At 43.1% G+C, this 13,796-nt stretch overlaps 1 protein-coding gene across 5 annotated transcripts; it reads left to right on the top strand.

The window, feature by feature from the left end:
• The first annotated feature begins 708 nt into the window (after positions 1 to 708).
• lsm14aa (LSM14A mRNA processing body assembly factor a) lies at positions 709 to 13,248 on the top strand. 5 transcript variants are annotated; one of them, XM_046393115.1, is made up of 10 exons: positions 709 to 1,024; positions 2,090 to 2,253; positions 2,345 to 2,507; positions 3,689 to 3,796; positions 5,517 to 5,849; positions 7,124 to 7,306; positions 7,612 to 7,786; positions 7,923 to 7,961; positions 8,192 to 8,435; positions 8,780 to 13,248. In XM_046393115.1, the coding sequence occupies exons 1-10, from the start codon at positions 904 to 906 to the stop codon at positions 8,798 to 8,800; spliced, it is 1,551 nt and encodes a 516-aa protein (XP_046249071.1). In that variant the 5' UTR covers positions 709 to 903; the 3' UTR covers positions 8,801 to 13,248. The 5 variants fall into 5 exon arrangements, with proteins under 5 accessions (XP_046249071.1, XP_046249074.1, XP_046249073.1 ...); XM_046393118.1 differs by lacking the exon at positions 3,689 to 3,796 and adding an exon at positions 6,536 to 6,616 and having other exon boundaries at positions 710 to 1,024; positions 8,777 to 13,248; XM_046393117.1 differs by having other exon boundaries at positions 710 to 1,024; positions 5,517 to 5,717; positions 8,777 to 13,248.
• The last annotated feature ends 548 nt before the right edge of the window (positions 13,249 to 13,796 follow it).

Genomic DNA, 13,796 nt, shown 5'->3' with positions numbered 1-13,796 from the left:
AGTTATTTGAGAGGCACTTAGTTGTTTTGCAAAAGAAACCCAGGATTGTGTTTGTTCATTGTGATGAGATTATTAAAACAAACAGTTTATACATTTTACTTTGGAACAAACCTACTTTTCTTTCAGTGAAAGATCTCAGTTGTTTTCCCACCACATACTAATAATATAAATGTATATGTATAAATGTTGGTACTGATTTGAACCAAACTGGAGAAATGAATGAATTTGAATACATTTGAAATAAGCTGAGGTTTGGACTGTTGGTACTAATCAAACATTGTGAAGGTGTCACTTTGGGCTCTGAGTTATTTGTGTCTACATTATTTTCAGAAAGTTTACTAACCAAAAAATTAAAAAATTGGGAAAATAAATCATTAATTCAAGTTTAAAATGATTGTTAAAATTAAGATATGTTACATTTCAAAAAACTTAAACAGAAAAGTCAACGAAAGTCACATTTCAGTGTACTTACTTTTAATACGTAAAGTAGATACCTATTTCTGATTAAACGTATACTCGTTTGCCTAAGTAACATCTTCAAAGCAGGACTTTTTATTTCGTATTTTTATAGTGCGGTGCACTTTTACTAAAATAAGTGATCTGAATACTCTGCCCACTGCTGTTACCCAGAGTCCACGCCGGTTGTGTTGCTCTTCCGTCCTGCACAGATCTAGATTTCACGGCCGAGCGTAAACGCGCGATATTATGATTTCCCGTTAGCCCCCGCGCTCGGAGAGAGTCGATGGAGGTTGAGGTAGCCATGTTGTAGCGGCGAGAAGAGCGAGTTGGCAGAAAAGCGCAAACCGTAGAAATTTCGTGTAGAATCAGTGCAGGTTAACCACACGGTTCGAAAGAGCCGTCAGCTCTGTTCCCTGTTCACACTGCCGACTTCACGAAGACACCATGAGCGGCGGGACGCCATACCTCGGCAGCAAAATCAGCCTCATTTCGAAGGCCGAGATTCGCTACGAAGGAATCCTCTACACTATTGACACCGAGAACTCGACTGTCGCACTTGCTAAAGGTAACAGCAGTCGGCTAATGTTACTGGAACACCAGCTAACATTAGTTTCTGTTGTCGTCGTCTGCGTGCGAGTGTGCATTATTTGTTCATATTTTCCAGATAACTATTAAAGTATGATTTGGAGGCAGGCGGGGCTTAAACAGTCTGACGTGTGTGTATTTAGTTCAGAGTCGTAACGTGAACAAATTAATAACGTTAGCCAAGCGGCTAGTGTTTGCTATCATACGCTAACAAGCTCATGCTAGCATGCCGTAGCGTTACCTCCAGTAATGGAGTTACGTTACGCTATGATGCTAAAGCGTCCGTCAAGAAGGCTTACAGCAATGTTACTTCGGTCTGATGAATTATTTACTTGCACAGTAGGAAACTATCACACAATGATGTAATCCGACGGCCTTTTAACGACCTCTAAAGCTATGTGGGTACAATCGTGTTAGTCTGTGTTTGGAACATGAGTCAGCTCTCCAACTTGTCAGCTAACGTTAGCAAGTGGGATAGTCGCATGCAAACAACGCCTGCAGCAGCCGAGCAGTAACATGTGAAGGCAAACCCAAAAGAAAATGATGTTCCACGACTAAGTCTGTACGTTTTCAAACTGCTTTATTTGATAACAAAGCAGCTTAAAGTGTGTGTGTGGTTGGCTGAACAGCTGACGTCACAGAGTGCGCACTCGTCTCACCTGGTTCACTAACAGCAGATTATGACGACAAACTCTTTAAATGAAACTCGTGTCTCGGCGGCCTTAATCCCTCTAACGAGCAGCCCGGTGCAACAAAGTTTATCATAAACAAGCTTGTGATTCTTCTGTTATACCTGAGATAGATGAGATTAGTTGGCGTGTTAATATTCTAGTGGTGCAACCAGGCAGTAGCACTGAAGCACTGAACGTGATTGTATACATTGTGCAGTGTCCCATGTGATGAACCTGTCAAATAATTACTGACTGCATGGAAGAGCCTGAAGGTCTTGACTCTGCGCACATTAAAGTATGAGAAAAAGATCTGATGAAGTGACTATTTCTGTATTTCATTGACATTAGTTGTGCTTTGACCTGTGATTTGTTAGTACGTTCTTTTGGCACGGAGGACCGGCCAACCGACAGGCCCATCCCACCACGAGATGACACCTTCGAGTACATCATCTTCAGAGGCAGCGACATCAAGGACCTGACTGTGTGTGAACCGCCCAAACCAACATGCTCTCTTCCTCAGGACCCTGCCATCGTCCAGGTAAAACAAACATGTGGCACCTGACAGGGTATTTGGTGTTCCTCTTTGTGGTTTGCAGTGGTGGAGCATTAACCATCTCTGTTCCCCTCAGTCGTCCATGAGCTCTAGCTCTTCGTCTTCTGCCTCCGCCGCTGCCCCGACTCCGTTCCAGTCTGCTGGTTCCTATGGCCTCTTCAACCGGGCCCCGGTTCCTGCCTATAACCAGTTCAGCACCAGTCCCCTGGTTTCCCCTCAGTTTGGACCAGTTGGTGTTGGTAAGCACAACACTTTGGGGCATCAGAGTGGCTTGGACGTAAAACGTATTATTTGTGATGCAGCCTGTCCTCAGCCTGTCTTATGTGAGCAGGGACTCAGTTGGGCATGACATCCAAGGGTTCAGGGTCTCTCTATGGCTCTTGTACCACGTAAATCATGCCACAGAAACTGAGGAGGGGTTGATTCATGGCATCAGTGACTTTAAGCAGTTGAGGCCTTCACCTCCTCCTCTACATGTGTATTAACAAGGCTCACTTGATACCAGAACTTTGATTTTAGGGGTTTTCAGGCTTCAGTGTTAAAGTCAAAATTCTTCTTGCCCAAGATCAATTTTTATTTGCCCTTACATAAATAGTTTCTTTATCTTTGAGTTGCTCTCAAATCTGCAGCAAACTGCACAATACACAGTTGGAAATTCTCCCACAAACTCCTGCTTCCAGTGACATTGAAATGTTCTCATGCCTTTCACCTCGTAAACGTGTGGTTGTTATTGTTGAGCACTTCAAGCAACCAAAAGTGTTCAGCTCACACTGTGAATGAAGGTGTCCACACCTGGTGGATGCACACTGTTCCTGAACACCAGCAGCTTCTGTACAAATGTATTTTGCCTGTTTGGAGCCAAAAGCTTTACAGCAGCACAAGAGAAAAGCTTCACTTTCACAGTAAGCCTGAGCTGTAGCAGCGCATACTTTTGAAATAGCGTGTTCTTTGGGTATTTTTATATTTCTTGATTTGATAGGATGATAGATGACAGGAAATAAGGGAAGAGAGATGAAGTTGTTAGAGATGTCTGTTGTGTATATTTCCTTCATTGATTTAAATATTCTGTACAAAATAAGAGAAACATCAGTTCAACAGCAGCACAAACTACATCATGAAATGACCACATGATGTCACACTGCTAATTAAAGTTAGAGACTTTAATGTCTTTCCCACAGGTTTTTCACTTTCATCACTGATCACAACTGAGTGTGAGCATCTCCTCCATGTTCTGTGTGTGGTGCATTGTGGGAGAACAGTGAGCTCCAGCTGTCAGTCATAGTTTGGTTTATATTACTTCAGTTTCCTTGTCGCAGTCAGTATGTTGGTACACGGCGATGCAGAACAACAGAGTGCATTTAAAGCAACCCAGAGTGATGTTGCCCTCAGTGCTGTGTTCCTGCTGTTCCTCCCCACACAGGACGATCAGTGGCCTCCTTGGTGAGCGACACGATTGCAGCCTCGACCCAGTCTCAGAGCAGCGCTATTGGCTCTGACTCGCGGTCTCTGGGTTCCCTTGTACCTCAAGGTAAAAGAATCCACTTGAAAATGGAGTCACAAATCTGTGTGTCCGCTCACCACAGCGGGCAGTACCAAATCAGTCATTTGCACGAGGGTGAAAACTCTGCACTAATCAGAAATATGTGTTTCACTTAACAGCAAAATCAGCCAGAAGCTGCACAGAGAGGATGTTTAGTTGCCTTGTGTTGACTTGTGTTTCCAAGTTGTGATGAGTGAGTGTGGATGCGAATGAGATCCATCTTTAGAAAATGCCTCCAGAATCAAAAGTTTAATAGTAATACATTTAAACCGGTTTGTTTCCCCCCCATGCTGCAAACAAAAGTGCACGCTCTTCACAGTAATCTGCATGTGCTGCTGCCTGCAGGCTGTAATGTGACATTTCAGAGAGCCATTTTCACACGTACAGCTCACTTCATTTGGTCGACAACAAAGGATAAAAACATCCACTGATGTTGTTCCCTTCTGGTTCAGTTTGACTTTTTTTTTTTTTTGTTTTTAAACAAATAAACCAAGAGTAAACATGAAGTCACATGGACTGACCGGTCACTCACTGGTTGGACAGCGATGTCATCCTGCGTCAGAGGAAATGACAGCAGGTCAGCTCTTTTCTGACTCTAATGTGTTTATTGATCTTTACTGGTGTCACAAAGAGTTCACAGAAGTGTTAAAGATTATCAACATTATTGGACCACACTGGAACTCCACCTCATGTGTAAATCATACGTGAACAATCAAAAACAGGACAAATAAAGAGATGGTTGGTCACCTGTAATTTTTTTTGTTAGTTTAACAGCTAAAATAAACAGAGGGGCAGATAGGCTGAAACCACTTCCTTTTTCATTCCCTTTTTTCCATTTTGGAAAAACCCCCAAACACTCGTGAATCACACATTATCATGGTTACAGAATTACCTTATGAACGTACAAGCTGTACTGTACATCACTTTGAGATCCTCCAGGCTTTAAATTAATGCCAGAATCTGACATGTGCTCTAAGAATCCTGTGGTGCACTTCGTTTTGCCACTACAGACGGAAGCCTCCAGAGTTCACCTGCAAACAGACACAAAGACTGTTTCCATCTGCCTTTTGTGATTCGGGACATCCAATATGCTGATACTTTCCAGATACTTTCCAAATCATGTTTTTCCCCAAAGTTGCAGAGAACATCAAGTCTGTCCTGTGGGGGGGTTAACATCGCTGGCCCATTTTGCAGTGCTGAATTCATTCATTCAGTTCACGTTCAGTGTGCACAATAAGAAAACTACACAGTCGGCAGTTGGCTTAATAAAAGCGTTGTCGGCCTGTCATATCTTTAGAAATGTTCGTGTCGGTTATATTTCATTTTAAAACCTTTATTGGCTGGTAGCAATGACATAAACAAACTTGGTTAATTAGCTTCACCATCTGTTGATCTCCATCAACCAGCAGCTCATATTCACACAACATAAAACATGACGGAAACAAACTGCTTCAGTCATGTTTTATTTTCATCATTTTCTGGAAATTCAGATGGATGAAATTTACGGTTGTTTAGTCCACACCAGAGTTTTCGACAGCTTTCACAGCCCAAACTAACCAGGTTTTATTTGAACTAAACCAAACAGTTGATGTGTGAAGGCATCCTGAGTTTCAGGCCCGATGGTGTTGGTGATCGATGCTGACTAATGAACAGTCATTGTGAGCGGTGTGTGTCATTAATCCGACCGCTGCGCTGGTTTTCCCTGTAGGCCGGAGCAGCCCCACCTTGGAGCCTCTGCGGAAGAGCCCCACCCTGGAGCAGGTGATCCAGGCGGCCCCGTCAGCCCCGACTGCCGCCACCACAGCTCCGGCCCCTGGCCTCGGACGCAGGAGCCCCACCCACGGTCGCACGGCCCCCTCCAGCGCCAGCCAGAAGGTCCAGCACCAGGATGGCGTGGACATAAGGAGGGGTGAGACTGTCAGGGGAGGCCGCAGCAGCAACCAGGGCTGGTCTGCACCCCGAACCATCTCCGCCTCTCACATCACTGCTGTAGATAGGGCTTCCACTACAGGGCTTACCCACTCTATCTTTAGCCACTCAGGTGAGACCTCAGGCCAGAGATCAGCACGCTGCTGTGATATGTGCTGCTGTCCTGTATGGAGCTAAATTTGTGCCTCATTCCTGACCATGCAGCAGACCTTTTAAACACCAACAAATCATTCAGTTTGAGCAAACGAATCTGTTCTGTGCTCAGTAAGTTTGTGTTTTTGCACACAATGACGATGCTGACCCGAGTGTGTTCGCAGACCTTTGGACCCTCGCTCAGTGTTTGTCTTCGTATCTTTGCTCTGCGCTCCCGGTGTTGTGTGTCATAATACCAGCCAATCAGAAAGCTGGGGGAGAGTCTTTCTGATTGGATGTTTTGTGTCTGATGTACAAATGACTGTGAGCACACAGCAGAGATACTGAGTGAGGATGTGTGTAAAACAGCAGCAAAAAAATGCAGATATATTGAGGAGGAAACAGACTTTTGTTTTGCCCAGATTGCATGTTGACTTCCCTCCAGGTGTGCCTGATGCGGCTCAGGAAGGAGGCACAAATAAACCTCCGTAGTTTTATAATGACAAATCATTTCCACTTTGTGTGATTTGTTAACGTTTTGTTCCAGAGGTCCCACATTTGAAACCGTTGTGCCTTTGTCTGAAGGTAGGAGACTAGTGCCACCAGGGCTCTTTTCTCATGACTGTTGACGTTGTTTTGGAAGACTAAAAGACTCTGCTATTCCAGGCGCAGACGTCCCGAAAGTCCCCAAACCAGAGTCTGAGCAGGTGCGAGGTGAAGGCAGGGATGCCAGTAAACGTTCCACAGGTTAAACCCTCCTCTGCTCTGAAACCATCCTCAGCCCATTCAGACTCTGCATGCCTGTCAAACTTTCCTTTTGGACAGCGGAGCCCATACAGTCATCCTCTGCGGCCGCTCGACCCCGATCATCCCTCTTTTCTTTGCTAGTGAACATGTGTGCAGGTTGACATGCCCTTCATGTCAACAGACTCGAGGCGATGAGACACGTCTCCTTGTTTTCAGACGGTGTTTTCATGCTCAGTGAATACCTGAGAATGCTACCCGAATGATTTACTGCATTTTCACCATGTTTGATGTGTATTTTATTCCTGTAATTGATTCGTTGTAAAGCTAACACCTGCAGCCAAGCCGATGTTTAATGGCTCTTTGCTAACTCATTTTGAAAGACTTCTGCCATTGTGGATGTGTGCTTTGGTTTGCTACCTCATGTGTTGCCATGTAATTTGTGTTTCCTGGTGGTTTATCTTCTGCTCTGTCTCTTTTTATTATAATGTTTTCTTTTCATTCTGTTAGGTGCTGCCGGTGCACCGGCAACCCGGCGTGGGCGAGGCGGCGGACACCGTGGCAGAGGACGCTTCAACGTTCGCCGAGATGGACCCATGAAGTTTGAGAAAGACTTTGACTTTGAGAGTGCCAACGCCCAGTTCAACAAGGAGGAGATTGACAGAGAGTTTCAGAGCAAGCTGAAGTTGAAAGGTATTTTCTGTTCTGTGTGAAAGGATATTTTCAGCCATTTTATTGTGAAAATCCTGGGTCTAAAGAGTCTGCAGTCGTCATGGGTGTGATTGTGGACACATTGCCCATCTGTGCATCTATTTGTACATTTATTTTCCCTCCTCTCATTTTTTCACCCACGTACAGGTATGCCTTAATTACATATTTAGAGACAAAATTTGTTTGTTTATAGTCCCAAAAGAAACCACAGTAAATACCCGCTCTGTCTGTTTCCAAAGGTAATTCTCAGCCACCGTTGAGTTGTGACTCTTCATTCTCTCACTCAGATGAAAAGACTGAGAAGTCTGAGAAAGCGGTGAACGGAGAGGATAAGGGCGACTCCGGTGTCGAAACCCAGAACAGCGAGGGCAACGCTGACGAAGAGTGTGACCCGCTTGGCCCCAACTGCTACTACGACAAGTCCAAGTCTTTCTTCGACAACATCTCCTGTGATGACACCAGGTCCGAGTCTGTGTTAACGAACGTGATGTGAAAGCAGAAGCTCGCAGACGGACAGTCGCTGTGTTGTGTATCCCCAGGACCTGAAAGATGTTTCTTTGCAATGACACGACTGTGTTGTCTGTTTTCTTTTCACCAGGAAAGCAAACGACAAGTCTGGAGGCTCAGGTTTTCTGAGGTAGGTCACGTCACGTCACACAGTCTATGATTTGATACAGCTTACAATATGCTCATTTAACACAGTTAGTTTGTTTGTGCTTTGTTTATTGTAACTTTAAACCAGCTGCATCCAAGCTGTGTCTGTTTGCTGAATTCAGTATTGATAAGTGAGGACGGACGTGTGCTGTGGGACATGAGAGGTTTAGAAGTCATTTATGTGTAGCTGCTCTCCATCACCTCCTCCTGCAGGGAGCGAAGGCAGACCTGGGCAGAGGAGAGGAGGATGAACGCCGAGACCTTCGGCATCCCTCTTCGTCAGGGCCGAGGACGCGGGGGTTACCGTGGACGTGGTGGTATGGGCTTCCGAGGAGGTCGGGGTCGTTCGGCCAGCCGAGGCTCCTTCGGGCCGCCTCAGGGCAGCGGCGGCGCCTTCAGGGGAGGATACAGAGGAAACCAGGCTGGCCGGGAGTTTGCCGACTTATCTGCATACAGGGTAAAAGTTCATTAACGTACTTCAATCGGATGCTGTTTCCTAATGTAAGCTGCAACATGAGACAGTACATGGATGTGCAGCTCTTCTTAAACATTCACATCCAAAGTTTGTAAGTTTGTGCCAGAAAAAACAATCAGAACCTGATGAGGGTTTTCCCATCTGAACTCTGGACACCAGGTTTTCTGTTGTGGTCCACATAAATTCTCCTGCTCTTCCTCTGCTGTGCTGACACTCACGCACACACGCACACACACACACGTTCACTGACAAAGATGTGACACATAAAATTCTTTTTTTTTTTAATTCAAAATGTTTTGTTTTTGTTTGTTGTTCTCTTCCAGAAGGACAACAAAGTGGCTGCGTAGTCTCAGTGGGAGGAAGATTGTACACAAAAGGTGGAACTTGTTCACGCTTCAATGGAAAACAAATAGTTTGAGTTGCTATAAATAATGAAGATTGTCTTCTAGTTGTGTATTTGTCACCAGCACTGGGGTAGATTGCTTGAATACAACGATGGAAACGGCAAAAACAACGACACAGTTTCTGAGAAAAACATTTTTAAAAAAAAGTCCAAATCTCTTCAAAAAACAACTTCCAGGTGGCTGAAATAATTCTCATATTTCAGAGGAATGTTTTCAGTGAACGATCTTCCCGGCTCCTTTCCCAAACCCGTATCTGATATTTTGTTAGCTGTCCAGGATTGTCCACAGAGTTGTATGACTTAGCTTTATTTGGAGGGTGGGGGTTCAGTCTATCCTACGTACCTTCAGCACCAAAAGGGTCTCAGCCACACCTTTCTAACATGTATTTTTCTACTGTTCCATAGACTTCGATGCTGTTATGTAGTCACCCGCTCGCCGTCACGTCTCCCGCCCGTCTTCAGTCTCGGTGCTCGTGGTTCTTTCACCTGAATCTCTCACTTTTCAACTTGCGTAGCTTTCTTCCTCAGTTGGTCTCATAGCGTTTCCTCATGTTAACCGTGTAGACGAGCTTTCTTCAGTAGACGTCATGTTTTAACATTAGAGTAGGGAGCTGGTGGTAGACGTCGACATGAGTGCTCGACTGAATTTCGTGGTAGTGTTTCCCCCTGGTCCACGAGTTTGACTCGGTCTGGGACGCACATGGATCATAGGACAGATTTCAGTCACTTTTTTTCCTTTTTTTTTTTTTTTTTTTTAAAATATTTTTCACTTCTGATTTACTTCATTCGTGAATGGCTGTCTCTTAAAGATGCTGCAGTTTGCCTCAGCTGGAGCTGGAGTTGAATCCACTCAGATGAGCCCTAAAATCTTAACTCACTTAAAGCTTTCTGGCAGATGGGTGTGGAAGATTCAAAATGCCTGAAGTAAATCCAAAAAAAAAGGAAAAAAGAAAATCAAGTTATGTGAAGAACAACACACGATTTCATTTGCATTTGCCATCGTAATTCAGTTAATAGTAAAGTTCTTCTATTTGTCTATAGTAACTCAGACATTAGTTTTTCATTGTGAGTTTTCCACATAAAAATAAAATCACAACAGAAAAAGTCATAGACCTGCCAGCATTAAACCCAAAGCACCGGCGTTCGTTTTCATGAGATCAGGAGCAGCTTTTTCTGTTGGAGATGGAAAAACTGAACCGATGCACCCAAGAAGACTTAATTCAGTACAAGTGATCGATTATTAATGATCAGTGAGACCAATAATCAATATTTAGAGCTGATACACATTTGCAATAACAGTAAAAAGTGTCATAAGTTATTTTACTTAAGTACTATACTTAAGTACAGTTTTGAGGTTGCTGTACTTTACTTGAATATTTCCATTTTCTGTTGCTTCACACTTTCACTCCATAACATTTTAGAGCACATATTGTACTTAATTGCATTTGACAGCTTTATTTACTGTGCATTCAGATTATCAGTACAAAGTATATCTAATATTGTTAACAATAATTTTTTTAAATGACTTATTTGATCAGAAATCAGATCAACAAAAAAACATGAAAAATGCTAAACATTGGATCCGTTAATCATCCAGGCTGATAATCGGTCAGAATTTCGTACTTCATAGTCCTGCCTGAATTTTAACGTTTTTGTGTCCTGATTCAGTTTTAATTTGGAAAATTCACATAACAGCCAAAAAGAAAACAAATTTAAAAGGTCAAAATGTTTTTAATGGAATTATGACCGTAAATTCATACGCGAAGTGAATTCATTCTGTTTCTTTGTCTGACTTGTTTTTATTCAGACATTTTCAATCTTCCATAGCAGCTTTGTATTGCAGATGTTATCACTCGTTCATGTGGTGTGTGTGTGTGTGTGTTTTCAGCTGTTTATGTGGCTGCTTCATGAAACACACTAATTTAAAAATGCACACACGAGTCGCACTTGTTACAGTAAATCTCACTTTGTAAACGACAAAATCAACCTGATGCCACTAACGTCCCTCAGCACTACACGGTGGTTGACAGCCCGCTAACGCTACAGGAAGTGATGTCGGCCATTAATGAAAAGAGTAGGAAAAGGAGCTAGCTGTCTGCGTGTAGCAACATCAGCAGAGTTTTCTGGCAATACACGAACTTCTGGGCCGCGTTTGATGAGTTCTGACCGAATAATCTGACGCCATCCTCGCCTAGCGTGGTTTACATACTTAAACTCGTTTGATCTAATTTGGCAGCAAAGATTTGATATGAAATAATATTTTCTGGTTGTCCTCAGCTAACTGAGATTGTTGTGACGACCACTAGCTGCCCTGAACTGGTTAAAAATGATGCTGGACTTCAATATTCTGTACAGACTGGGGTCAGACACTGTCAGCAACGACAGCTTTTTCACGTCGTGGGAGAAAAGTAGGAAAAATTTACTTTCATTTGCTTCCGGAACTTGTAGCAGTTTAAAATGTATGAAAGTTAAATGCTAATCTTTTTGACTGAGGTCTGTTTCCGTAAAGTTGTTTTTAAACGATGTCTCCTTCTTGGCTTTGACTCCAGAACGAAAATGTCCCCCAAATTATTGGGAATAGATGTCAGCCTGACATGCAGAGCTACCTTTAAAGTACTTAACTGTGCTCAGGAAATGTAGAAAAATTTTTTTTTTTTTTTTTTTCCTTGATTCGCCTTAATGTTAGAGAATAACTGCTAATGTCACCTCGAAGACTAGACAGATGGAAACAAGAGATTTGAGACTTTGTTGTCGAGTATTGCACACTGCTGTCGTGGAATTTGAGTGCACGTGACTCTTAAAAATCTTGATGAATGGAATTGAACTTCACAATGTTTCCTCACCGTTGTAGAAGCTATTCCTTTGCATTAAGGCACTAAAACCACTTGTATAACCCATGTGATAGTTTTTGGGAGCTTTGGATGCAGCAGAAAAACCTGCAGTTCATTTAAATTCAAACTCTAATCAAGTAGGTGTTGTATGATGTGCTGTGAAAGTAAAGTCCTTCATGGAAAAAATGAAATATTTCCTTATTTTGGAGAAGGCGGAAAGTGATTATGAGATTGGAAAAAGCTCCCATTTTCAGTCATTAGAACACAAACAAATTTAAATTGAAACCACAAACCAAATTGTGAGATTGAAAATTATGGAGCTGCCACAGAAAAACTAAAAGCAAAACTTGGAAGAATCTGATCCAAATCAGCAACCTATCGTTTAAAGACGTAAGAAGAGTAAGAAAATATGATGTTTAATTGGCAAACATAATAAACATTTTTTTTAACCCAAAGCAGGTCTGAAGCTGCTGCAGTCGGACACTTTAGTTCGGGGTTGTTGTAGTCCAACACGCCTGAAAATTTCAGACTTTTCTTGTGTCTAAACTGATTCGGTACCTGATCCAGGACAGAAATCCGCTCCTGTTTGGTTCTTTACCAAATTTCAGAAGGTTGTTCAGGGGGAACTGATTCAGTCACAGCAGTGGTTCTTAACTCCTCAGAGCTGTAAGACAAAGAAGGTCTGCATTAAGAAGACTTGTGTTCAAACAAATCAAATGTTAACAAAAGCCTCAGGCAGAGAACCAGCCAGGGTCCAGCCCCTCAGAGGACCTGAGAGGTCCCAGCTGTCTCTCTGCTCATTGTGTTAGTAATGCTGTACACACCAGTAAAGCATATGTGCTGAAAAGACGAGGCTTACGGGAATAGTGCAGCACGTAGTGAAATTGCTATATTCTCAGTTCGATGTTCAGATTGACGCCACTCTGCACACTAAATGTAAAGCTCCAGTTTGTTAGCTTAGCAGTAAGACTGGAACAGAGTCCAGGAGTCAGAGTGTAAAAACTGTTACCTTTGGACAGTCAGGCTGGCTTTGTTCCACTCTATGCTAAGCTAAGCTCAGCTAAGCAGCTGCTTGCTGTAGCTTCATAAATAAATGCATTCAGTGCACAAAGTGAAAATTGCACCTGTTGACCAAGTTTAAGGTCCATTTCAGGTTCCTCTGAGGCCAAGTTAAGAACTGCTGAGATGTGAGTGTGTTTGGAAGGATGTTGGGGTGGGAGAGGGCGAATGTGACCGGTGTTGTATACAAATGCACACAACACTACATGATGCTCGTATGTGTCAGTCGCCACAAAATTGGGTGGGAAAAGATTTTTTTTTTTTTTTTTTTTTTCCATAAAGGTTGTTGATGCAATAACTGAAGCGAGTGTTGGCGGTTTGAGCATCAGGACGTGGAGAGCAGGCTCGCCGAGGTCGTGCTTGCTTTTCGCGTCCGGCTTCCTTTAACACTCTGGAGTCACAGCCACATGTTTTGTCTTTGAACCCAGCATGGCGTCCTCCTCTGTGGGCCTCAGTGGACTGGGGTTTTTATTAAGAGCAAATAATAAACTGTTGTTCATTAGTCCCTGTGGTCCTCCTGTCTCGTCTGTGCTCTTTGGATGTGAAATGTCGAGTGACAACAGAAACCTAAAGGTTAACATCTTCAGCTGCTTTCACCCAAACATTTTCTCTCTTCAGACTTAGATTATCGTAACCTGCCTGGCCGGAGTGAAGTGTCCGACATGTAGAAACAGACATGTCAGCATCTTGTGGCGTCACGTAACCTGGGCAGGGCTGTCAGCCTTTTCAGGTGCGACCCACTGTTCTGTCGTCTTTGTAGTCTGAGAACTGACGTTTCACCGTGAAAGCAGATCATCGTTAACATGCAGAGACATGAAAAGGCTGAGATGACAAATTTTGGTTGAACAGTTGTGATGTATGTTGTGCACTGTCACCGTGACATGCATGTGGCGTTCTGTTGCATGCAGAACTAGCATATTAACTAACTTCATGCATCTAATGTAATTTTAAGAAACGCGATCTGTTCTTTACATAAATGTTTGCGATTCCAGCTTTAAAATATATGAATTAATCAAACACAGTATAATGTAATGGTTTTATTTAGAAAAT

Source organism: Scatophagus argus, chromosome 7, assembly GCF_020382885.2.
Source record: "Scatophagus argus isolate fScaArg1 chromosome 7, fScaArg1.pri, whole genome shotgun sequence".
Taxonomy (NCBI): domain Eukaryota; kingdom Metazoa; phylum Chordata; class Actinopteri; family Scatophagidae; genus Scatophagus; species Scatophagus argus.
The sequence above is the reverse complement of the archived record's forward strand: the minus strand, read 5'-3'. Positions and strand labels throughout refer to the sequence as shown.

Bases quoted from the DNA above. Each gene is read 5' to 3' on its own strand.
- lsm14aa (XM_046393114.1), top strand. From the start codon at position 904: ATGAGCGGCGGGACGCCATACCTCGGCAGCAAAATCAGCCTCATTTCG. The intron at 2,254-2,344 runs GTAAAACAAACA...TGTTCCCCTCAG, and splicing joins AGGACCCTGCCATCGTCCAG to TCGTCCATGAGCTCTAGCTC. The intron at 7,962-8,191 runs GTAGGTCACGTC...CTCCTCCTGCAG, and splicing joins GGAGGCTCAGGTTTTCTGAG to GGAGCGAAGGCAGACCTGGG.